Source organism: Heterocephalus glaber, unplaced genomic scaffold, assembly GCF_053883595.1.
Source record: "Heterocephalus glaber isolate CG9 unplaced genomic scaffold, H.glaber_assembly_v1.0 deba00001689, whole genome shotgun sequence".
Lineage (NCBI taxonomy): Eukaryota > Metazoa > Chordata > Mammalia > Rodentia > Bathyergidae > Heterocephalus > Heterocephalus glaber.
The window spans coordinates 8951902-8977493 of NW_028258414.1; the positions used below are offsets into that span (position 1 = coordinate 8951902).

Below are 25592 nucleotides of genomic sequence, written 5' to 3' on the forward strand. Positions count from 1 at the left end.
GAAACCGGCAACGTAGATGCTACCTGCAAAAGAGGCGTGCGGATGTTTTCCAACATCCTAGCTGTCCCCAGCCTTGCCGGGCTGATTCCTCTGGACCCCGATAGGGGCAGATGAGTGCGGGGCACAGGAGAGAGGGCACAAAAAGGGCAGAGAAAGGGACTCAGTGCTCAACAGGGAAAACTGAAGAGGGCAAAGGAATAAAAAGTATGAGGACTCAGGATTATTCCCTAGGAGCCCTGTTAACCGCACAGCCCGGGTCAGACCTAAGTCCGCTTCACATGGTGATTTTGTCTTTGCAGTTAGCAACAATCCCAAGGGTTTTGGGTGCCATTTCTCTGCTTCCCTTCATTCTGGTGAAGGAAGGCATTGCGATCGTTAATGCACAGTCGGCAAAAACATAATAACGTCAGTGTCCGCATTTCATTCACTTATTTCCTTATCTTTGTGGTACTGGAAATTAAGCCCAGGGCCTTAAGAATGCTAGGCAAGTGTTGTACCAGTGAGCTCCAGCTCCAGCCCTTTATAGTTTATCTCAAGACAGGGCCTCGAAAAGTTGCCTGGGCTGGGCTCGAATTCATGATCTTCCTGCCTCAGCCTCCCAAATAGCTGGGACTGTAGGTGTGTGCCACCAGGCCTGGCCAGAATCCTTTTTTTTTTTTTTGATACCAGGGATTGAACTCAGGACCTTGCACTTGCAAGGCAGGCACCAGAACCACTGAGCTAAATCCCTGGCAGGCCAGTATCCTTTTAAAATGTTAATCACAGGCTGGGGATTTAGCTCAGTGGCACAGCACCTGCCTCACAAGTGCAAGGTCCCGAGTTTGATCCCCAGTAACAACAACAACAACAAAAATTTAATCACTTCATATACACACAAACTCACAGATGTTAGGGTGGGCCGATGAAAAGCTATGCTCACTGCAGAGGGCAGAGGTCCCTGGGAGTGCGTAAAAGGGGCATGTGAAAGGAGTTCCTGACTACAGGGACAGCAGACGAAGGAAGCAGTCAGGAGAGCGGGGGATCCTCTGCATGGCCGCTCCACAGTCATCAGCTAATACATTGCTCGGATCATACCACACTTCGGCTCAGAAGCTCCTCAGGGCTCCCCACAACCTGCAGGGCAAACCCCAGAATCAGCTTCACGGCCCCCACATTCCTGCTTTTGACGCTAGGGCCACTCTCTGTCACACCAAGGCCACCTTCCTTCCGTCTTCCCGTTGCCATAGTCTGCTGGCGTCACCTGTTCTGCTGAGATTCACCTCTGCTGCACCCAGCAAGGGCTGCTTCTTCCCGGCTGGTAGAGGCGCAGGCTGGGAGTCTGCCTTCCGCTCCGGGAACGCACTGCTGGCCGCTGCCCGGGACCCTGCACCCATTCCACAGAGCCCCAAGTTGCTGTGAATGTCTCCTCTCAGGGCCCACAGTCTGGCAAGTGGAAGGCTCCATGATGCAGGCACTGTTCACAGTTTTCTCTGGGGCTTGTTTTGGCCTGTTTGGTTTGGTTTGGTTTTACAGTGCTAGGCAATGAACCCAGGGTCTCACGCACACTAGGGGAATGCTCTAACCGTGCAGCCATCTTACTTTTTGCGTGAGTCCCAGCCTAGTGCCCTCAACAAAGTAGATCTCACTAAACGGTGATTAGAGTGGGCATGGTGGTGCACACGCCTATAATCTCAGCACTGCGGAGGCTGAGGGAGGAGGATCACTGCGAGTTGAACAGCCTGGGCTACATAGAGTTCACGGTCAGCCTGAACAACGTAGTAAGACCCTGTCTCAAAAAAATAAAGAAATAAACAATAACAAAAAAACAGGGATTGACATAGGAGGGGAAAACCTTAAGAACATTTTCCACTGACCTCCAAAGAGACCCCAGCCCCACTGGGGATAACACTCCCTGCCACCCACCCCAAACCCTCCGCCTCCTCTGACTTCCACGACTCAAGCTGAATTAGAAGTTCAAGAGCCTCCTGCAAGCCCCAAATCCACACAGCTGCCAGCAAGGCAGTCCCTTCATGGTGCCTCTCCCAGACCAACAGGGGCCGCAATATAGGCTTCTGACTTAACATCCCCCAGCTAGAGTGAGGAGGCAGGCTCGGCGGCTGGTGGAGAGGAAGCAGGTCCGCAGCCCCTGCTTCAAGGGCTGGGAAACGGAATGGCCCTCCCTGCCCAGCACCCATGGGAATGAATGTCTGCAACCCAAGGTGTGCTCGTTCCATTATTTGTTAGGGAGACTAAAAAGCATTATTCTAGGAGTCACCAGCGTATGAGCAGGTTACAGCCTTCAAGTTCATTTGCTGGCTATTTAGAAGTTAGAATGCGTTTTTCCCCTGGAAATGAGAGACTGTAGGTTCCCAGCAGCCCACGCCGAAGGGCTGGGGAGGTAGCTCAGCATTCCCTGGGTTCACATCCCAGTACCACACGAGCACACACACACACACACACACACACATGCACACGCACACACACGCACACACGTAAAACCAAATTCAAGCAAATATACCGTATTTGTTCTGGCTTAATGTACAGAAAGTAAAGCAACATTTCAAAGTTTAGCCTTCATTTCTTCTTCCTTCCTATGCCTAAACTCTCAGGCATAGTTTAATATGCCTTTCATTTATATTAACTAAATAAAAGATAAACTGAAAATCCTAATACCTTGTTTATATTTATCCAAAACCTGGAAGTTTAGGACTACTGCTAAGTACTCCCTATTCTCTTTTCCATTTCTTCATAACCTTTCTATTGTAATTGCATGGCTTCAGGACTCTTAGTCTATCAATATGGATATAAAAACGGATTCGAGGGGCCGGGGATTTAGCTCAGTGGTTTTGCCGCCTGCTGTGCAAGCGCAGAGACCCGAGTTCGATCCCCGGTACCAAAATAAATAAATAAATAAATACAATAAAAAGGGATTCGGTTCCCAAATGCAAACAGATGCAGTACCAAAATAAACAGAAAAACTCCTCATCATACATCCATTCAATGAAATAACCATCATGGCTGGTAATAATCCTACAAGAAGATGAAAACTTAATTTCATCAAATAACATCAATACAAAAATATTAAACAGCAATATTAAAGTTTCTATTTTCAAACGATAAATGGCAATTTACGTAACTGAATTTTCTTCTCATCTACCTCAAGACTTAAAGGATTTTTTCTTTTCTGAATTAATCAGTGTGTTTCTCTTTTGTCTCAAGTAATTGGATGTATTTTAGTGAAGGTATGTGAAAGGTCAAGTTTTCACTACTGAGATATTTGCATGAAAGGGACTTTAACACAGGCACTTTAAAAAGTATATATGCACATACGTATATAGGTATATGTGCATATAGTCTAATGAAACAGCGCCCCATAGTGGTAGAAGGACAAAATTGTCGATAGATTAGATTACAGTAAAAATATTGCTGAGCTATACAAATGTAAACGCAAAACGCTTTTCTCTTAAAAAAAAGAGTTGAGCAGAAAATTTTAGAGTAATCATTGCAAAGCAGGTTATAGAGATTCCCAGGGTGTTTAGAATGGCACCAGAGAGCCATTTTATCTGCTGTGAGAAGTGAAAATCAAAGATTAACAGCCTTTAACATACAGGAAATTAAATTATCCCTGATACAAGTAGGAAAGTAATCTTAGGAACAATTTATTCTCCACCAGCATGGAGTACAAATGAAAGCAAGCTGATTCTTTAGATAAATGGGGTTATTTACACAGCCCTTTAGAATCATCAATTCATTAATACCAATCCCCAGCAACATCTGTCCCGCTGGCCGTACTTCACAGGTGAAATCACAGAGGTTTGGAGAAGGAAGGAAAGTGGAGGGGTCAATACTTGGATGCCACGGTTTCCAATTCCCCATTGTACAACCCTTGTCACTCGCTGATTAAAAGGTGGCACAGCTGAGTCATCGCTGTGTGAACCCTGCAGCCGAAGTCCTGGAGTTCCAGTCGGGGTCTGCCATGCACTGTGTATGTGGGCTGGGACACTCGCTTCAAGCCTTCTCCCCCTCATTTTCCTTGCCAGGGAATTGTCCTTGCTACTGAGCCAAGGCATTGTGAGAGGACTCAATGAGAAAACGAAGAAAGTGCTGAGGTCAGTACCTGGCCCCCAGAAAGGCCTGAGTAACATTGGTTATAATTAGCTGCTGCCACATCCACTGATGGGCTCTGCATGGAGCTGCAGACCTCGGGTTATTTTTAATGACTCTTAAGATGCACATAAGCTACTGACCACGGTAAATCTGAGCATAGACTTTGGATGATGACAGAACTTTAATATTTTTCCTGAGCGTTCTAAATTGTTTGAATGAATTGCAACAAACATGTTGTACTATTATGATTTTAAGTAAATTTTAAAATACAGAATGTTTCCAAGCTTGCTTCTATAACCCACTCCAGTGCTTGGAGCTCATCTTCTGGAATTTATTATTTTATTTTATTTTTTTGGTACCGGGGATTGAACTCCAGTCCTTGCGCTTGCGGAGCAGGTGGCGAAACCACTCAGCTAAATCCCCAGCCCTTTTTTTTTTTCTTTTGAGACAGCTATGTAAGTTCAGGCTAACCTATGTAGCCCAGGCTGGCCTTGAACTCATGGCAATCCTCCTGCCTCAGCCTCCCAACTGCTGAGATTACAGCCAGGCACCACTACACCTGGCTGGAATTGCTTTTACATATTTAACCTCCCTGCCCACTCAGCCCTTTTTTTTTTGGTACCAGGGATCGAACTCAGGACCTTGCGCTTACAAAGCACGCGCAGTGCCACCGCTACTCAGCCCTTTTTAAAGATGCCCTGGGGCCCGGGATTTGGCTCAGTGGTGCCTCCACCTGCCTCGTGATCCAGCAGGTGCTGACGCGTGCATGCCAAGGCTTATCCGCAGGGGGTGCATCAATGCTCCAAGTGCCTCACCCCATAAGCACACGGGTGCTCAGCCTGGAAATCCTGGACCCACAGGCCCGGAAACAGAGCCACAGTCAGAGATTGCCATCAGCAACAGAATGCTAAAAACAGTCACCACACTCTGGCCTCGGAGCGTGGGACTGTTTGTCTGCACTTGGATTGACAAGAAGAGGGGGAATCGGAGCAGAAAGCAAGACATCAGGCATTGGGCCCAGTGTGGCACTGTGGCCTATGGCAGACCACAGATGCACCCCCACCTGCTAGGGGGCTGGGCCATTTAGAACCACAGCAGAAATCATTGAGCAGCTTCCTAAGGATGTTTACTATCTAGCGAGGGGTTATTGAACAGACAGCTTGTAACTCTCGGGCAAGATCTTTAATCCCCTTTGCAAAGTGAGGATGGATCGGGGTGGCAGTAGCTGCTGTAACAAAAGTTTGTTTCTCCCTTATGGGAGCCCACTGCAGATGCTCCTGAGTGGGGCCCATTAGGGACCCATGTTGGTGGCGGTAGCAAGGGTCCTGTCACCTTCAGTGCTGGCTTCCAAGCTCCCCCGGGCATTGGCATCCGGTCTGGGGAACAGGAGAGAGGAGCATACATGGGGGTTTGTAGGCCAGGACGGAAATGGTGTCATCACAACTCAGCTACAACTCATCATGGGCACAAGGGACACTAGGACATGTGCGTCATGTGCATGAGAGAGAAAGGACACGGAGTTGGTGACGAGAGCCAGTCTCCACTGCAAGAAATCACATACTGAAGTACTGTGGTTAGAGTTAGCGATGATGGAGTAATGGGCACTGGCTTATTGGTTCATCTGAGTGTGGGACATGAAGAACCACACTTCGGGCTGAGCTGGGACAGTCCCAAGCCGCAGGGTTAGGGTGGTGGCAGAACAGACTGATTTAGGGCCAAGGGCTTTAGGCAGAGGCACTCTACTTGGTAGCCATGGGTGTGGATCCTCTTTCCAATTTTTTATTAATGTATCACCGTGATACCTAGTGAACACATTCATTGTGGGGACACCAGTACATTCACATCACATCTTGATCCTTTTATTTCCCCTGCCCTTCCTCCCAGCTCCCCTCTCCCCAAGTCCGCTTTCCCATCCTTTCAAAGAACCAGTCCTGTGGTTCACTGATCCTTTGTATTGTTCTTTTAGGGCTGGGGATTTAGCTCAGTGGTTCTGCCACCTGCCTCACAAGCGTAAAGTCCCAAGTTCAATCCCTGGTACCAAAAAAAAAAATTTATCCGTATTGTTTTTTTAATTTCAATTTCATTAACTTTGCTCTGATCTTTATTATTTCTTTCCTATTTGTTTCAGATTTGGATTGTTCTTGTCTTCTGGTGTTATTGAGATACACCATTAGGTTATTGATTTGGGGGGTCACTCTGTTCTTTTTATGGGTGCATTTATGGCTCTAATCTCCCCTCTTGAAATGCTTTCATTATGTCCCAAAGGTTTTGGTACGTTATGCTTCCACTGTCATTTGATTCTTGGAACTATTTTAGTTCTCCCTGATTTCTTCTGTGATCCATTGATTATTCGATAACATATTGCCTAAACGCTGTTTGCATAATTTCTGTGGCTTCTTTTACTGTTGATTTCCAACTTCATTCCACTATGATCCAATAGTATGCAGTGGATTATTTCAATTCTTTAGTCTTTACTTAAGCATGCTTTAGATATGGTCTATTTTGGAAAAAGTTCCATGTGCTATTGAGAAATATGTGTATTCTGCTGTTGTTAGATAAAACACTCTACAGATATTTCTCAAGTCCATTTGTTCAATGGTGTGGTTTAACTCTGATGTTTCTTTGTGGATTTTTTTGTCTGGGTAACACAATTTTTTTTTTTTTGGTACTGGGTATTGAACTTGGGTCCTTCCACTTGCGAGGCAGACGGCAGAACCACTGAGCTAAATCCCCAGCCCCTGGGTAACCTAATTTTGAGAGTGGGGTATTGAACTCCCCCCTATGATTGCTTTGGTGTCCTTTTAAATCCAGTAATTTTTGTTTTTAAAAATTGGATGCACTGGGCTGGGTGTGGTGGCTAGGCTGGGTATGGTGGCCCATATACTCAGGAGGCTGAGGCAGGAGGATCACACGTAAATTTGAGGCCAGCCTGGGCTCCATAGTGAGTTCAAGGCCAGCCTGACTTACACAGCAAGATCTTGTCTCAAAAAATAAAAGAAACTGAGTTCACTGACATTTGGTCCATAATTATTTACAGTTCTATTGAATTGTTCCTTTGACCAGTATGAAATAGCCATCTTTGTCTACTCTGATTAGTTTTGGCTTAAAGACTGCTGTGTCTGAAAATAAAATATCTAATCCTGCAGTTGGATGGGAGTATCATTTTCCATCTTTCAATTTCAGACTATGCCTTTCCTTTTGGATGGCCTACTGTGGGCAATTTTGTTGTTGTTGTTTTGTTTTGTTTTGGGCACTGGGGTTCGAACTTGGGACCTTACCCTTGTGAGGCAGGCACCAGAGCCTCTGAGCTAAATCCCTGGTCCCTGTAGGCAATTTTTTATTGCACTTTTAGCCAATCTGCCATTTTGTGTCTTTTGATTAGGAAGTTGAGGCCACTGACATGGAGCAGTATTATTGTAAGTGGTTATTGAATCCTACCATTGCATTATTTTTCCAGTGCTGATTCCTTTATTTTTCCTTTTGTCTAACTCCTCTCCCTGTCAAATGTGTATTTTCCTTTGGGTGCTTTGGTGCTGGTGGCGTCCCTGTTTCTGTCTAGGATCCCTTTAAGCATTTTCTGCAATGCTGGTTTAGTGGTCATGTAATTATTTAGGGTTTGTCATGGAAAATCTTTAGTTCTGTCAATTTTTTTTATTAGTACATGTTTGTAGTACATAATCTTTTGTGCTGAGTTCCTACATATGTACATAACACATTTTAACTCTTTTTTTTTTTAGACAGGGTTTTACTATGTAGTCTAGGCAGGCCTTGAACTCACAGTGATCCTTCTGCCTCAGCCTACCGAGTGCTAGGATTACAGATGTGCACAACCACACCTAGCAACAACTGTTATCTTTTAGGGCTTGAAAACTTTGCTCCAGGCTTTCTTGGCCTTTAAGGTTTGGGCTGAGAAATTCAGTTACTCTGATGGGCTTCCCCTTATAAGATACTTGCTGTTTTTCTCTAACAGCTTTTACATTCACTCCTTTTGTTGAATTTCTGGAATTTTGATTATGTGTTGCAAAGAGGCTGTTTTCTGGTTATGTCTATTTGGGGTTTTATATGCCTCTCCTACTTGAATAGTGACTCCTTTCCCTACATTTGAAAATTTTTCAGCTATGATTTTACTGAATTAATTTTTTATATCCTTTCAGTCATCTTCTAATTTTTTCTTTATTTCTACAGTTCTGAGGTTGGTTTTTTTCCTTTGGATCCAACCTGCCTGGTGTCTTGTGATTTTTAGGGTACCACTGGATTTATGATCTACTACATCCACTTTATCTCCTGTTTCTGACACTGTCCTCACATTGGTCAAGTCTGCTACTCATGCTTTCCACTGAATTTTTCATATCATCGACCTCTGCTTACTTTCTTTGCATACTTTCTAACTCTTCCCAAGTAGCTATTCATATTTTACATTGTCTTGCTTAATTCAGTTGGTTTGTTGTTTGTTTCTTCTTCTTTTTCTTCTTCTTTTTTTTTTCCAGTACCAGGGATTGAACTCAGGACCTTGTACTTTCGAGTTGGCTGCAGCACCCCTGAGCTGAATCCCCAGCCCTATTGTTTGTTTCTTCTTTAACCTCATTTAACACTTTATTGGTAAAATCCTTGACCTGTTTAAATCCTCTTTGAACTTATGGAACATCTTATGCATTTGCTTATATGCTTCTTCTTTTATCTCTTCAAAATTTTTTTTTTCTTCTAGTACTGGGGATCAAACTCAGGACCTTGCACTTTCAAGGCAGGTGCAGCACCACTGAGCTAAATCCCTGGCCCTTCTTCAAATATTTTAACCATTTGGTCTTTCAGTTCTTTGCCTTGATTTCTCCTACTTCAGTGTCCATAAAATCAGCTTTTGGGAAGTAAGGGATTTGGGGGGACATCTTCCTGCCTTGTTTTCTTGTGTTTCTATTGTTTTTGGACTGTTAGTTGAAGATCAGTTGGGGTAGAGAAACTCTGGCCCTACCGTGGAGATCTCATTAGTTCAGTTTGATGTCCTCTGATGTGTCCTTGCATTTGGTGTTGGTACCCCAAATATTTGAAAGTCTTCTTAGCATAATATTTGGAGGTCTTCTTAGTGTCCAACCTTCTAGGGGCTTGATTTCAGCCCCACACAGAGAGAAGAAAACAAACCCCAATACTGTTAATGATACAAAGACTAGATAATGGCAAATAGTAAAATGTCATTAAAAGCAACAACTATGCCACCATTAAATATAGAAAAGAAATCAGCAATGATAATAGAACCAAGGACTGACTGATTATTGGCATTCCATAAGAAACAATAATAACTACAACTATCCCATTCTTAACAATAAAAAAGAGATCTACAATAATATAGGTGCAAATAAAACCAAATATTGACATACAGTGAATATCTACTAGAAGTAACAACTATATCACCATTAACAATAGAATTCAGCAACAGCAACATTGAGTCAACTAAATAGCTAAAGAGTAATAAAAGCTTAATAATAATAATTAAAATGAAGGTGAGGGAGGGGGAAAATGAAAGAAGTAAAATTTGTAAAGAAAGAGGAGAGAAAAGCGAGATTTAAAAATCCAATTTAAAAATAAAAGAGGGCCAGGGATTTAGCTCAGTGGCACCTCACCTGCCTTGCAACCACAAGGTTCTGAGTTTGATCCCCAGTACAAAAAAAAAAAAAAAAAAAATTTTTTAAATAAATAAAAGAAAAATAATAAAATAAAAGAAATAAAAGAAAGTCCACAGAATTAGGTAAAAATAACAGAGAAAGACAAACAAGAAAAAAGAATAAAAACAGAGCAAAAAATAGGGGAAAAAAAGAAAACAAAATAAGTAAAGACCAAAAACAACAACAACAACAACAACAAAATCCCTCCACATGTTTGAGTGGCTGCTTTCTTTCCAGAGCCTGTGGGACTGGAATCCACCAGCTTGTTTGGGAGACAGTGAGTCCCAACTAGGGCCTAATTTATTTCCACATCCAGTTTTTGCTATGCTAATGCTGGGTCCTGCCAGACCTTTCTCACTGGGTGTGGTCAGTCAATGGTGGATGTCTGCCTTAAGGGTATTTACTCTAGCATTTGTTAGTGTTTGCTCACTTCTAAGTGCCCAAGTACTGCTATCTCTGAATAGCTTTATGCCTTCCTTCCTCCAGAGGTGCCTCTGTCCATGCACCCCAGGATGTAGCAACTGTCTAACCTCAGGCATACATTGATTGATCACGTTGGCAGATGAGAAAACCAAAGGGACCACTGAGCTCTCTGCTGGAAATAGGCAGCAAGGGGGGATAAGAAGTCTGCTGGACAGCATGTCTGCACTTTTGAGGCAGGAGATTAGGGTGTGGAAAGCATCTGAGCAAATGGATGTAACCTGTCAATCATGGAGGTCCAGGAGACATGCGCCCAAGCCCTGCACCTGGAACCAATCAGAAAGTGCTATCTCCAGTTCATTCTGGAAGAACGTTCATAAGGCAGATTCATTCATAAGTCTGGCAAAGTGAGTCTTATACAACTTTGACACAAATATACACTGTAAAAAACCAAATACACACAGCAAGCACTCAGGAGGCTGAGACAGGAGGATCGAGATGAATTCAAGGCTAGCCTGGGCTACATAGTGAGTTCAAGGCCTGAATACATAGTGAGACCCTGTCTCAAAAAAAAAAAAAAAACTAAAAAGGCACACACATAAAAATACAAGAAGTTGGGACTGGGGATTTAGCTCAGTGGTTTCGCCGCCTGCTGTGTAAGTGCAAGGACCTGAGTTCGATCCCTGGTACCAAAAAAAAAAAAAATACAGGAAGTCCCCAAATGTTCTGTACTACTACACACTATGCACGGTGAGATACTTCTGCAACTATGAATATACCTAGTGTGAGGTCTGTTCATATCTGTGTTAGTCGGGAACTTAATGTACTTCTTTTTCTAGTTTTTGGCCTGTCAGGTAAAAGGGCCGAAGACCAAGACCAGACCAGGCCACAACAAGCCTTTATTAGGGGAATAGATCTGCCGGGCTGTCTCTGAACAAAGGAGAGACAAAAGCAATATGGCTGGGGCAGGGAGAGTCTTTTATAGAGACTGGGGTGGGGCTTGTAGGGGCTGAGGCGGGGTTGAGTGAGGTAGTGACTAGGGAATGGAGGAGCCGGTGATGTCACTAGGTGGTAGGAGGTGAGCAAGTATTAGGTTACTGTCTAGGTTGGAACAGGGGCATGCTGGGAAGAAGGGTTTGTTCTTTGGTGGGAGCAACCATCTTGGCATGATGTCACACAGGGGAGGGGGCAAGGCACCATAGGAAGAGGGCAGCTACTATACTTAATAGCTGCTGAGGTGGTGGGAGACCTATCATGGCCCTCCCCCACTTTGCAGAGCATTTTTTTTTTCTACTTTTAATAAATGTAAAAACTTGATTCATTTCATGCTTGCTTTGACCATTCTTTGTTCAGGATAAAAAGAACCTAGAAACTACCTCTAGAAGGAGATTCCAGCACCCCAAAGCCAAGTAACACTTTCAGGCCCTGTCTCTTCAGAAAATCATAGGACTAGCCTGGCTTCTCACCACAGAGGGTGGGAACAACCTGAGCTTGCCTTGCTTGGACTTACCTTGTATCATTCCACATAGGTTCCCTTCCCTGAGAGCCAGAGTTAGTGTTCCAAGCTGCTTCTTTCTTTCTTTCTTTTTTTTTTTTTTTGAGACAGGATCTCACTATGTAGTTCTAGTCTTTCCTGTGGGCTCGTTCTTGATTCCTGGACCTCTACTTCTTTTTCCCTTTGCTAAGTTGCTTTCTAAGTGTCCTGGAGAATCCATATTTTGCCATTGGTCTCTACTCGGACATTTGTCATCCTCACCAGTCCTGTTCCGGCTTCAGCACGCTGAGACCTGAGGTGAGAACCCACTTCCTGCCCCTGCGGTCATGTGACTCATTCTGGCTGGGCGGAAGTGACACACATTACTTCTGCAGTGAACTTCTAATTGCTGGTGTGGGCTCTCTAAAGAGTCTTCTCTCCTTTGCCAATGGCCAACACGGTTCCAGAGAGCCTCCTTCATCAGCCTGGGTCCAGGGGAAAGGCAGAGCAGAGCCTCTTGGCACCCAGACAACTTCTTGCCTTAAACACTGAGAGTTTTTAAATTGTATGTTACTGCGGTATAAAGTAGCACATTCTCACGTTAAAGACACCTTTTTTCAGTCAAGAGGCAAACCAACCAACCAAGCAACCAGAAAGATAACCCATATTAAGAATGTTAGATAACCCATTTTAAGAATAAAGGGAATTCCCTTTAAATAAATAAAACTAAAAACCTGTACAATACTGCTGCAAAAGAGCTGCTCAGTGGGCCTTGGATTGTTTAAAATACTGATGGAGTGCCGGGGATTTGGCTCAGTGGTTCCAGCGCCTGCCATGCAAGCACAAGGTCCCAAGTTCGATCCCCGGTACCCCCCCCTAAAATAAATAAAATAAAATACTGATGGAACCAACTCTCAATAGAAATCCAGACATATTCTATTCCTTCAAAGATCATTTGTCCCAATTTGGGGAAAGTTGGAAGCTATAAAGTGCTAAAGAGAGATATTAAGGGCAAATCAATTAATCAAAGCCAGCCCCCATATAATCAGACATGAGAGAAAGACGGGGACAGGGGCACTTTGGAGGGTATGGGGGCAGCAGTGTGAAGCTTTTGTGTTGGGGACAAATTTGGTTCCTAGTTGTTCCCTGGGCTCTCGGAAAGACCTCCAGGACTGGAGCTGAGGCTCCTTTGTGTGTCCTCCTTGCCCTCTGGTCCGTGGGCCAGCTCTGTGTGCTTTTTTTTTTTTCCCCCCTTAAATTCTTTTATTGGTACATTTTAGGTATACAGTACGTTTACATTTATCATTGGGTGCTTGTACCTGTACATGACATATCTTGGTTCTTATTTTTTTCCCCATTACCTGTGCGCCCTTCCCTATTTACATAGACTTTGTTTCCTTTTTTTTTTTCCTTTTCTCATAATTTTTCCTTTCTCTCCTTTCCTTTCCCCTTCCCCTCCCATCACCCCTACCCCTACCCCTTTGGACCTTTTCTTCCTATTTTGAATTATCAATTATTCGTTTTAATCATTTTAATTCTTACTTACACTTTCAGTTTCTCACACTAAAGAAACTATTTGGCATTTACACATGTGTGTCCTATTTATTTCACTTTTGAGTACGGCCCCAATATGCATCCATTCAGCTGTAAATGTCTCTAGTTACTTGTTCTTTTTTTTTTTTTTTTTTTTTTTGTACCAGGGATCGAACTTGGGTCCTTGAGCTTTTGCAGCAGGTGGAGAAACCACTGAGCTAAATCCCCAGCCCTCTAGTTACTTGTTCTTTATGGCTGAGTAGTACTCTGTTTTATAAAAAAACCACATCCTCTTTATCCAGTTTCCAGTTGATGGGCACTTGGGCTGTTTCCAATCTTTAGCTATTACAAACTGTGCCGCTATAAACGTGGGTGGACATATATCGCTGTGGTATGATTCTTTTAATTCTTTTGGGAAGATACCCAGCAGGGGAATAGCTGGATCAAATGGGTCCTCTAGTCCTAGTTCTTTGCAGTATCTCCATACTGATTTCCACAGTGGTTGCACCAGTCTGCACTCGCACCGACAATGGAGACTGTTTCCTTTCTCCTCACACCCCCGCCAACATTTGTTATTGGTTGATTTCTTTTTCTTTTTCTTTTTCTTTTTTTTGGTACCGGGGATCGAACTCAGGACCTTGCGCTTGAGAAGCAGGCGCCGGAACCACTGAGCTAAATCCCCGGCCCATTGGTTGATTTCTTGATAGCAGCCATTCTTTTTGGGGTGAGGTGGAATCTCAGTGTTGCTTTCATCTTTTGGATCTTAGGTCTGATGAATCAAACTGGATATTCATTGGTCCAGGATTTACTTCATGATCTGCTTCAGAGATGAGGTGATGCCTATCATCCACATTTGTCATTTTTTTCAGATTCTAAGCACTGAGAAAGTTAGCCCTGAGCCAGCCGAACCCTCAACCTCGGAGAACTTGGCGAGGTGAGGACCCCTCCTCAGATCCTCACAATTTGCTGCCACCCGGCTACTGGTCCCCGAAACAGGACTCTGTGTGCTTTTCTTATTTGTGTGGTTCCATCTTGGCTGTCACACTGCAAGGCCACTTGACACACAGGTAAACCGAGTGAGGGACCGTGCCTCCTATATGGGTTCCCGGAGTATACTCAGGAAAAACTCAGTAGCCCAAGTCCACTCAGAAGGCACTGCCTTAATAGAGCTGGTCAAGCTCTCTGTCAACTGCTCAGACACAGTACAAGCCCTGTGTCATCTGTGAGGGAACAGCACCATGACGACTTAATCATCTGCTGCGGATTCAGCCGCATTTAGGCTTCAGCGCTGATTTCTGCCACTTAATAACTGGGTGGCCTCGGCCACTCAGCCTCCCAGTCTGTAAAACGGGGATCCCAAAGCCCCACGCTCTGATGTACAAAGCTGTGGTGCAGCTGGGCCGTGCTGAGTGCTTGGGGTGCTTCTGGCCATCAAGGTCTGTGACCTCAGAAGAGAATGAGTCCCTTTGTCGAAAGGCATAAAGGATCAATATATTTTGATTGTATCAGTGGCAATGTGTTTTTTCATTTGCTTTTGTTTTGTTTTGTTATTTGCTTGTTTTTTGAGAGAGGGTCTCGCTATGTAGTTTAGTATGGCCTCGAAATCCTGACGGTCCTCCTGCCTCAGCTTCCCAACTGCTGAGATTACAAACAGGGATGCGCCACCACGCCCTGTTTTTAAGGAGGGAAAAAAAGGTCTGGCTAGCAGGGTGGCCAGTTTATTCGCTGACTCAGCTCATATAGAGACAGCGACCAAAAAAACAAAAAGAAAGAAAGAAAAGAAAAAACTACTAAGTCCCCTACTAACAAGGCAGCCCCTTCCCATGTGGACCTGGAGTAGACACCAAAATGTGATCAGCCTTTCCATTGCTCCAGACTTTTTCCCCGGGGCCTCGAAACCAGCTTCCGTGTCTAGTCCCGAGCACCCTTGGGTCCAGGGTGGGCCGCACGCACGCTCCGGGCTGGGCTTGAGAGACGGGGATCGGGATCGGGATCGGGGTCAGAGCTCGGGGCGGCCGTTATGGCGGTTTCGCCCGGGAACCGGGCAGGGCCTGGGGCCGAGGGGCGGGCCTGACGCCAGGGCCTCGCTCCGCCTGCGCCGCGGCCTGCGCTCTCGGAGCGCCGCCGCCGCCGCCATGCTGCAGAAGCAGGAGAAGGTGCTGCTGCTGCGGACCTTCCGCGGCCGGACGCTGCGCATCGTGCGCGAGCACTACCTGCGGGCCTGCGTGCCCTGCCACAGCCCGCTGTGCGCGCGGCCGGCGGCCTGCAGCCACGGTGCGCGGGGCCAGGGAGCGGGAAGGAGCGAGGCCGGGCGGGGTGCTCACCGGGGGCTGCGCGGCCCTTGCTGCCTCCGCCCGCCTCGTGGGGTCACCTCCAGCCTGATCGCGGCGAGGACTCCTCGATGGCTCCGCCCTGCCGCCTGCGGGGACGGAGGCCGGCGCCCCGCAGCCCCTTTCCGCCTGCGGCCTAGGTGGCGCCGCCGCGGGGAGCGGTGCGCTCCGTAGTGAGTTCCAGACCCGCTCTGCTCCTGCGGATTCTCAGGCCTGCCTGCACCAAGGTCTCCGACTTGTGCAGCGAAGAGCGGCTGGCGCCAGGGCTGGGGACTGATACGCCCCTGTCACCGAGAAAGGTCGCGGGAGAGCTGAGTGGGGACGGCTGTGCGCCGGGTTTACGCCCCCCGGCTGCCCCTGTCCCTTAGTGTGCAGGTGGCTGTCCCTTCCCGTTCCCCTGGTGGAGGTCAGCAGCGATATTTCAATCCTCAGTTTATGGTTAGGGCCTCAGGTTGGTGACGATCTCAGTTACAACTAAAGAGCTCTCAGCTGGGTGGAAGCCCTGCCCCTGCCCTTTGCTCACACCCAGCATCTTCCTGGCACCTCTTTCTAGCCTTTGCCAGAAAGCTTCAAACAAAACCAACTTGGACTTGCTGGGCACACGCTAGTGTTAACACACAGGTTTTTTGGAGTGCTCTGAACGTGGGTGCGTAGCAATGAGTTTACACAGACATACTCCGCTTCTCCTGCAAATATACTTGCTTGTTTTTAAAATATCACCCTCCTACTGCACCACTGGCAACACCATAAACCATATTGAGCATATATTTATCTCAATTTAGAAAACAAAAAAAACCAGTAAGTGCTGAATTTCCCCAAACTTGAGCCCTCTACCGAAGTAGGTGACTCGTTTTAAACAACTTCACGGTAGACTTGAGATGGGAAGCTACTTAGCACACCTGGCACCATAACATCGAAATGGTCTAGTCTAGGTTTGAAAATGCTATCGAATCTCTTACGCCTTTGAGTTGTGTTTCAGATGGAAAGCTCCTGTCTAGTGATTTGACTCATTACGTGATCCCAGACTGGAAAGTTGTTCAAGATTACCTGGAGATCTTCGAGTTCCCGGAACTAAAGGGAATTATTTTCATGCAAACGGCTTGTCAGGCTGTGCAGCATCAAAGAGGCCGGAGGTATCTGTTTTGCATTATTTATTTATTTATAGTGTGGCTTTTCCTCCACCGTCAGAAAAGATCCCTTGTAGGATGGGAAAGGGAGGAATTCATTATTTTGTCAGAAAGGACTTTTCAAAGTCATTTGGTATTCTCTTTGCTAGCCAGGAATGTGGTAACATTGTTTTATTTTTCTGCCTCAACTCCAGTCCAAAGGATCTGACCGTAGATCAGTTAACTTCAGGGTCCCCAGTATGTAGGTAAACATTCTGGTGTGAACTGGCTTTTGCTTTGCATTTTTATAGTAGCAGTGTTACTGGTTTTTTTCTAACAATGGATAATATTTAATCTTGTTTATAAGATTTTTTTTCAGCAGCATACATTCTTGAGAAAAAGAACTATTCAGTTTTAGGCTCCTTATTGTGAATGCAAATTGTAGTTTTATAATGATTTGTTCAAAAAAGCAGAAACAACTTGTTTTATTTTTAGATTCCTAGTGTAACTACCAACCATTGTAATTGTATTTGCTAACCAAAAAGCTTCTAATTGACCCTATCTAAAATACTTGCCTTGTACCTAAATGAACAGTTGTCCTCATTTTAAACAAATATTCTAAGAAATAGTTTTGCTTCATTAACATTGGAAAGGGCTTTTATGATTTGAACTTGACTATGTAAATAGCATATTAGAATTACATATGCAACCTCTTAACATCCCAGGTTATTTAATAAGCAGAAACGATGTGTTTATTCTTTTTTAAAATCTTGCGGTTTCTTCAGACCTTGGAAGTAAAAGATGAAGTGTTTTTATTTGTATGGGAAAATGACAAATTGTCCTTACTATCTGCTCAGTTAAAAAAAAATGCACGTTAACTAGATTGTGTACAGGTTTTTTTCAGATAGAATATTTTAAAATGACTTGAGGTTGATTTTGTTCAGACACAAAGATATAGATGTTTACTCATATGTGGGTTTCAATGCTGCTCCAGGTGTCATATTTCAATTTCTGCTGCTAAAATCAATTTGTTATTATCATTGGGATTGTGAACACACTGCAAGCCTTTTCAACTTCTGTTTTCTAAAATATTTTTAATGTTAAGGATTGTTTTAAAAACCAATTCCTGGGACATTCAAAGGTAAAGAGTTGGAATTTAAATGTCTTTTCTCCTGCTTGTTTCACAAGTAGTTAACGTGATGAAAAAATATTGGTTTTCTACTACTTTTCTAGGGCCATGAATATACTAGATGTGAATACCAAAGATGAGAAATTATGAAATACGTCCTTATGATGACATCCTGGGTTTCCCATTTGATAAGCACATTTTGAGGTCCTACTCTGAGGCAGTGGGAGGGCTGGAGATTTAGCTCAGTGGTGCTGTGCCTGCCTCGAAAGCCCAAGGTCCTGAGTTTGATCCCTCGTACCAGAAGAAAAAAAAATGTAGAGTTCTGAGGCAGTGGGAAATACAGAAAGTCTTAATCCCTCTCACAACACACCTGATGTCTTGTTGGGGGTTAGAAGCAGGAAACAAGGCAATTGTGAGGCACAATTACCACATGAAGGTGAGCCAGGTGTGGTGGCACATGCCCATAATCCCTGCTCTCTGGAAGCTGAGGCAGGAGAACCACTGCCAAGTTAAGGCCAGCCTGAGACCCTGTCTCAAAAAAGAAAAAAGAAAGGAAAGAAAATACAGAAATCTGTGTGGGGTGTGAAGATTAAGCCAGGAAGTTCTCAGGAGGAAGTAGGTTTGAGGGCTGGGATGTGGCTCAGTGGCACCGCACCTGCCTGGCAAGCACAAAGTCCTGAGTTTGATGGGGGGCAGGAATTGAGTTTTTTTATTTTTGGTACCAGGGATCGAACTTGGGCCCTTGCACTTTTTTTTTTTGACAGGGACTCACTATGTAGTTCAGGCTGGTCTGGAACTTGTAGCAATACCTCCTACCTGCTAGGATTACAAATGTGTGCACCACACCCCATGAGAGTATTCTTAAAAAGCCTATTACGAACATAATTGATGAGGAAGAGGTACGAAAGGCAATCAGCATGTGTGGGACTTGGCATTTGATTTAGTGGGTAAGCAACCAGCAGGTGCCCTCCGGATTAACAACTTAATAACCCGAATTGCCTGATCCCTAGAAAGTGTCCACACTGAAAGCTAACTTTAAGGTCAGTCCTAGCCATTGAATCCAGATTTGCCTTCTTAACTTGGCCTTCCTAAGTGTGAAGAGCAAGTCACCAGGCTTTTTTAATTGACAAATAAAAATTGTACATATTTACCACATAGAACATGACATTGAGAAGTCTTTTCACATTGTGCAGGAGATTATTAACAGTGCGTCACCTCATGGATGGAAAGTTGTTTGTGTGAGAACTGATTTTTTATATTTAACCACACTTGGTGTGGTAGAGGTTCTTGTGTTCTATTTCAGTTAATGTTGGGAAACATTTTGTCTGTTTTTCCACTTCTCCCTTGAAGATTTCTGAGATACCAGTAAATGAGTCATTCTATCCTATAGGCATCTCGGGATATTTTTACTGAGGAAAGCTTTGTAGGTTCCTAATAGCTGTGTGGTCTGTGCCTGGTATAAGAGGACTTGCTTTCTCCTTTTGCCTCCCTCCTATGCCTTCTGTAGAGCTCAGAGTCTCAACATTTCCTGCCTCAGTTTCTCAGTGGTGTATAGCACAAGATTGGAATCATGGGATATTAGAGTTGGGAAGTGCTATGAGGTCACATAATCTGACTCCTCATTTAATACATCAGGACTACTCAACATGAGTACTCTATTTTTTCTTCTTTTTCTTTTTCTTTTTTTTTTTCTTTTTTCAGACAGGGTCTTGCTTTGTAACGCAGGCTGGCCTTGAAGTCATTATGTAGCCTAGCACCTGGAACTCACAATGATCCTCCTGCATCAGCTTTCTGAGTACTGGGATCATAGCCATGCACCACCACTCCCAGCTTCAACCCCATTTCTGTTTTTGGGGGGGTTTGGGGGGGTTTGGGGGGGAGTTTTTTGGTGCCAGGGATCGAACTCACATCCTTGCACTTGTGCAGCAGGCGGTGAAACCACTGAGCTAAATCCCCGGCCCTCAACCCCATTTCTAAAACAAAAAAAAACTGGGCTTGGTAGTGCATGCCTGTGATCTCAGCACTTGGGGAGGCTGAGGCAGGAGCATCCCTTTGAGGCCAGTCTGGGCTACCTAGTGAATTCAAAGCCAATTTAAACAACATAGTGAGATCCTATCTCAATAAAAAGACAGGGAAAAAAAATTCTCCTGGGTACCCAATGCTAATTTTATTGTATTACTATTTAAACATAAGTCTGTGTGTTATCCTTTTTTTTTTTTTTAAGACCGGGTCTCACTAAGTTGCCCTGCCTGAACCTGCCAACCTCCTGCCTCAGAGTGTTGGTATGACAGGTGTGCACCACCTCACCCAGTTAATAAGTCATCATGGTTTAGTACTTTACAGACCCCAAAACCAAATCAGACCTTTAAGTAAACAAAGCAACAAAACCGGCAAATGAACATCACAGGAGATTTTTTTTTTTTTTTGGTACTGGGGATCGAACTCAGGACCTTATGCTTACAAAGCAGGCACCAGTGCCACTGAACTAAATCTCCAGGCCAAGATCTTTTTCTTTTTTTTTTTTTTTTTTTTTGAGGTAGAGTCTCACTCTGTATATCAGGCTAGCCTTGAGCTTGTGGCAATCCTCCTGCCTCTGCACCCCAAGTGCTGGGATAACAGGCGTGTGCCACTATGCCCAGCTTTAAATTGTTTATTTTAAGGCAGAGCCTTGGATTAGTCTTTCAACCTTGTGATCTTCCTGCCTCGGCCTGCAGGAATGGTGGGGTTATAGATCTGCATCACCATGCCCGACTGCATTTGTTCATTCTATAAATATTGACGAGAGCCTGTATGTTCTAGAAACTGGTAGCACTAAGGATAAAGTGGTGAGCAAAAAGCAGGTCCAGACTGGGGCACTAGCAGGAATCAGGTAATGTCACAAGCAAATATCCATCTGCACCTGTGACAAACACACAAGGAACAGGCACAGGCAGAGTTCAGACAGAAGGCCTCATAGGCCTTGGGGTTGTCAGGGATGAGTTTGTGCAGGGGAAGATAACACGATCTAATTCTTGTTGTAAAAAGATTACTGGACCAGATGGAAAAGAGGCCCAGGGAAAAGAAGGGAGGTGGCTGTCGCTGTCACCCAAGTGACAGATTGTATTAGTCTGCTTTGTGCTATTACAAAATGCCTGGAGCAGACTACTTTGTAAAGAAAAGAGGTTTATCCTCGCTCATGTTCTAGAGGTCCAAGGTCAGGATGCTGCATCTGATGATGGTTTCCTTGCTGATGACTGGGGCCACAGGACACCACATAGCAAGAGACAGGGAGAGTGTGTGTGTGTGTGTGTGTGTGTGTGTGTGTGTAATTCAGTTATGGGTTCTAACCACCTCCTCAGGCCCCATTGGTTTTTTTTTTGGTACTGGGGATTGAACTCCAGACCTCGCACTTGCCACACAGATGCTATGCTGCTGAGTTATATCCCCGGTCAAGGGACCCTGTTTCTAAACATGGTAGTTAGGTAAAGTTTTGTTTCCACCCTCTTTTTTTACCCCAGGGACCGCAGATAGAACCCAGGACTTTCACACTTAGCAACATCCCCAGCCCTTTTTTTAAAAAAAAAATTTTTTAATTTTAAGACAAGATCTTGCTAAGTTGCCCAGACTAGACTTGAATTTGTGATCCTTCTGTCCCAGCCTCCCAGAGTGCTGGGATTACAAGCATATGCCACCATGTCTCACTAATAAATACATGATCCCAGCACCAAAAACAAAAGAAAATTTCAACACATGAGCTGGGTATGGGGGTGCATGCCTGTAAGCTCGGCACTCAGAAGGCTGAGACAGGAGGATTGCCATGAGTTTGAGGCCAGCCTGGGCTACATAGTGAGTTCAAGGCCAGCCTACACTACATAGCAAGACCCTGTTTCAAAAAACAAAACCCACTTCTATGGAACACAGTGATAGATTTAGATGTGTACAGTGGGAGAAGGTGGTGTTGAGGGTAACACAGAGGGCTCTGGCTCACATCATTGGACAGAAAGGGAACCATAGGGAGCATAAGGTGAAGAGTCAAGGTCAGGAGCTGGGTATCTCTGGGGGTTCAGAAAGGATGGTGCTTGTGCTGGGCAGCAACACAATCAGTGTGTATCAGTCAGCTTCCTGCCACTGTGTCGGGTACCTTAGGTGATTGCCTTATAAATAGAAAGCAAATGTCTCTTGGCTCCCAGTGTCTGGAAGGTCCTGATTGTCACCAAGTGGCCCCAGTGCTTTTGGGCCTGTGGCAGACAGTGCCTCCTGGCAGGGTATGTGGTGAAGAAAGATGCTTGCTCCATAGCTAGGAAGCAGAGAGAGGAAGAAGAGTTTATGGCCAGTGTTCCCTTTAAGGGTACCCCCCCCATGACCTAAAGACCTCTCCCATAGGCCCCACCTCTTAAAGGGTCCACCCCCCCCAAATAGTGCTGCCAGGCCATTAACACACGCACCTTTGAGGACATTCAAGATCTAAACTGTAGCAAGGTGATGGTTCAGGTGGTCCACAGTGGATCCCAGAAAAATGCCTTGAGATTGGCAGCTACTCTGAAGAGACACAGAAACATATCTGGTGTGAAACCCAAGGACCTGGGAAAGGAAGTCAAGACTCAGGGTACTCCCGGACCTATGTGAAGAAACAGATCAAGTGCAGAAGTTGAATCTCTGCAGGTGCCACTTCTAATGCTATAGTCCAACCACTTGGGAGGATGAGGCAGGGGGATCGCTTGACCCCGTGAGTTCATCTCATCTCAAAAAAGAAAAATCAATCTAAAGAAGTAAGTTTAGCTGAAGTCTTCAGATCACGGAGGTTTAGAAAACATCCACGCCTGTCCAAAGATTGGAGGGTTTTTCTATGAGACTGAAATGCGTAAACCTTAAGATATTTTCATTGCACCTGACCAAGCTATGGCCATACTGTCATTTTGGTCAAATTTTTTCAAGGCACTGTGATGGTTGGTGCTGCCTCCACCCAGGAAGCTCATCTGTCTCATTCTGTCACAACGCTGCACACCCTGACTTGCAGAAAATATGCCTGTCACACAGGTGCACTGTTAAATGACAGCCACAGCGTGCAGTCACCGCTGTCAGCTTCCTGCTTTCTCCATTAGTGTTCTCCTGCTCTTTGTCTGATCTGCCTGATGGAGAGCAGACGCCTGGAAGAGTGCATGAGAAGTCTAAGAAGAATATATAGGGTTGAAACTTAAAACTTAGAAAACTCTTCAAGTTAGGTATTTTTCTAACTATTAGGAAGGACTGTCATAATTTGATTTCGCGTAGTTCCTGGGTTTGGCTATGGCTTATCATTATTTGGTTAAGACTGAATTTGAGAATCCATAGATCTCATAGCCAGGTGTGGTGGTGCATGCCTGTAATCCCATCACTCGGAGGCTGAGGCAGGAGGATCGCCTTGAGTTCTAGGCCAGCCTGGGCTATATAGTCAGTTCAAAGCCAGCCTGGACTACGGAGTGAGACTGTGTCTCAAATAAAAATAAATGAACAAATGGGAAAATTACCAACTTAATGTGTTCTACCAATCTTGGAGTGGGAGTGGAATTCTTTTGTGAAAAGCTGCAATTCATAGATATGAAACTGAATCCCTTTATTATGATATTTTATACCTGGTTATTGCCATATATATATAAATATTTATTTAGGTTTTGTTTTGTTTTGTTTTGTTTTTTGCAGTACCAGGGATCGAACTCAGGACCTTGTGCTTGTGAGGCAGGCATGGCGCCACTGAGCTAAATCCCCAGCCCTTTTTTTGGGCAGTATATTTTTTTACCGTGCATGGGACCCAGGGCTTATTTGTGCGAGGTAGCACCCTACTGCTGGGCTACAGCCCCAGCCCGATTCTTTTTAAGCTAACTCAATATTAGCATTACTATGCTAAGAAAACAAAACAGTATTTCTCATTTTCTAATGAAGTATGAGACAGATGGCCACGTTGAGCATTTTAGTGCCAATCAGTTGCAGTGTGATTGCTGGCTTACTGTAGCACCGAACAGCCAGTGCTGAAGACATGAAAGGTATTGGTATTTATTTGGACCAACTAAGTTATAAGAGTTCTGTGTTTGGGTTGGTCTTGCTAAGTTGCCCAGGCTGGCTTTGAAGTTGAGATCCTTCTGCCTCAGCCTCCCACATAGCTGGAATTACGCAGTTTGAATTATTAGTTATGTACCACTGCTCCTGGCTTTTATTTGTGTGACAGGGTCTTGCTGTGCGGCCCAGGCTGACCTCAAACTCACCATCCTCCTGCCTCAGCTTCCCAAATAGCTGGGATTACAGATATGTCCCACCTCACCCAACTAGACTTAATTTTTGGTTATGACGTTGTTGGAAGCATCCTTTTTTTTTTTTTTTTTTTGTACCAGGGATCAAACTCAGGACCTTGCACTTGCAAAGTAGATGCTGGAACCACTGAGCTAAATCCCCAGCTCTGGAAGCATCTTTTTTTTTTTTTTTTTTTTTTTTGGTAACGGGGATCAAACTCGGGTCCTTGCACTTGCACAGCAGGCAGTGATACCACTGAGCTAAATCCCCGGCCCTGGAAGCATCTTTTGATGGGAGAAACCTCCCAACTTCTTAGCTTTCTATCAGTGAACTGTTCTCTTTTATGTAAATCAGGCTGACTACAAAAATAAAACTCACAGATAAACCTCTAAATCTGTTTACCTGCCATGTCCTTTGCTAGGTCTGTCGGGAAAAAGTAAAATCTATGGAATGCTAATTCCATTTATAGAACAAAGTGAGGTGCAAAAATAAAGTGCCAGCTGGATGTGGTGGTGCACGCCTGTAATCCCAGCACTAAGGAGGCTGAGGCAGGACTCTGTCAAGTTCAAGGGTAGCCTGGACTACATAGTAAGGCTATCTGAAAAAGCCAGAAGTAAAAAATACAAATATAGTGCCACACTCTGCTTGCCTGTGTGTACAGAGGCTTTGACAAAGGATGGGGGATGTAATTCTATAGGAAGTCAGTAATAAGTCTCTGAGGAGAAAGGGAGGACAAGGAGTTTAATTAATCTGCCAACTAATTAAGCAGGCCCTGCACAAGCTTATCCTAGCAGGCAAAACTGAGATATGGCAGCGGCCCAGTAGCACTGAGCACACACAGCCCCCGATGAATAAACATCCCAAGTTCTCAACAATCATCTTTTGCTTTAGAGCTCCTTGTCTCCTGGATCCTTAGTGGGAGCTGGGCAGCTGAGCACCTGCCTCGAGGGTTGATCTTCCTCCCCTGTGTTGCAGACAGTATAACAAACTGCGGAGCCTGCTGAGGGACGCGCGGCACGACTGCATCCTCTTCGCTAACGAGTTCCAGGAGCTCTGCTACCTCCCCCGGGAGAGGGGTGAGGCCCTGGAGAAGTGGCAGACCAGGTGCGGCTCTTGGTCCCCTCCTAAGTCCTGGGCACGGGCCGTCTGGTGCCAGAGTGAACCCAGTCATATTGGAATTGTGATCGTACTGAAATGCTCACTGTGCCCGTACTTTAGAGCAAGCAATTGAATACATCACTGTTACATGTTTTTAAAACTGTAATTAAGGAGACGCAGGACCCAGAGTAAGTTCCCCTGGAGCCTAATGACTAGCAGGATGCTTGCAGGGATCTAAAAATCATGCTTCGTGTCTGTGTGTGTGTGTGTGTGTGCGTGCGCGCGCGCATAAGCCCACATGTGTGTAAAAAGGGCTCCTCAACCGAGACTTGTTTCTTCATCTCCTCAGGGGTGCTCGTCAGCCCATACCGTGCCCTGAGGCTTGGCCTCCAACTGAAGGATGTGAAAAGATGACAGAGCCTCGTGGTTTCTAGGCCTTGTCGAGAATGATTGCAGTTGCTATGGGGGTTGGATGACTCTGGGGGTGGCATTTGCTTTCTGATGCATCTCTGTATCCCC

General features: G+C 44.9%; 1 protein-coding gene and 1 long non-coding RNA gene across 7 annotated transcripts in view; one reads left to right on the forward strand and one right to left on the reverse strand.

Annotated features, from left to right (window-relative positions):
- Window positions 1–3617: 3617 nt before the first annotated feature.
- Window positions 3618–14667, reverse strand: LOC110344141 (uncharacterized). The gene is made up of 2 exons (XR_002386469.2): window positions 11671–14667; window positions 3618–9182 (listed from the first exon to the last, which is right to left on the reverse strand). It is a non-coding gene; the product is annotated as an uncharacterized LOC110344141 (long non-coding RNA).
- A 175-nt stretch (window positions 14668–14842) lies between these two features.
- Dis3l (DIS3 like exosome 3'-5' exoribonuclease) overlaps window positions 14843–25592 on the forward strand; it is a 31115-nt gene continuing 20365 nt past the window's right edge. For 3 of the 6 annotated variants that reach the window (XM_087199139.1, XM_087199141.1, XM_004855607.3), the window contains exons 1-3: window positions 14843–15441; window positions 16477–16630; window positions 24951–25079. In XM_087199139.1, coding sequence (XP_087055265.1) covers window positions 14991–15441; window positions 16477–16630; window positions 24951–25079 — 734 coding nt within the window. In that variant the 5' untranslated portion in view covers window positions 14843–14990. Of the gene's footprint in view, window positions 15442–15677; window positions 15949–16476; window positions 16631–24950; window positions 25080–25592 lie in introns of those variants that run through there. The other 3 variants (XM_087199143.1, XM_087199140.1, XM_087199142.1) reach the window with 3 other exon arrangements.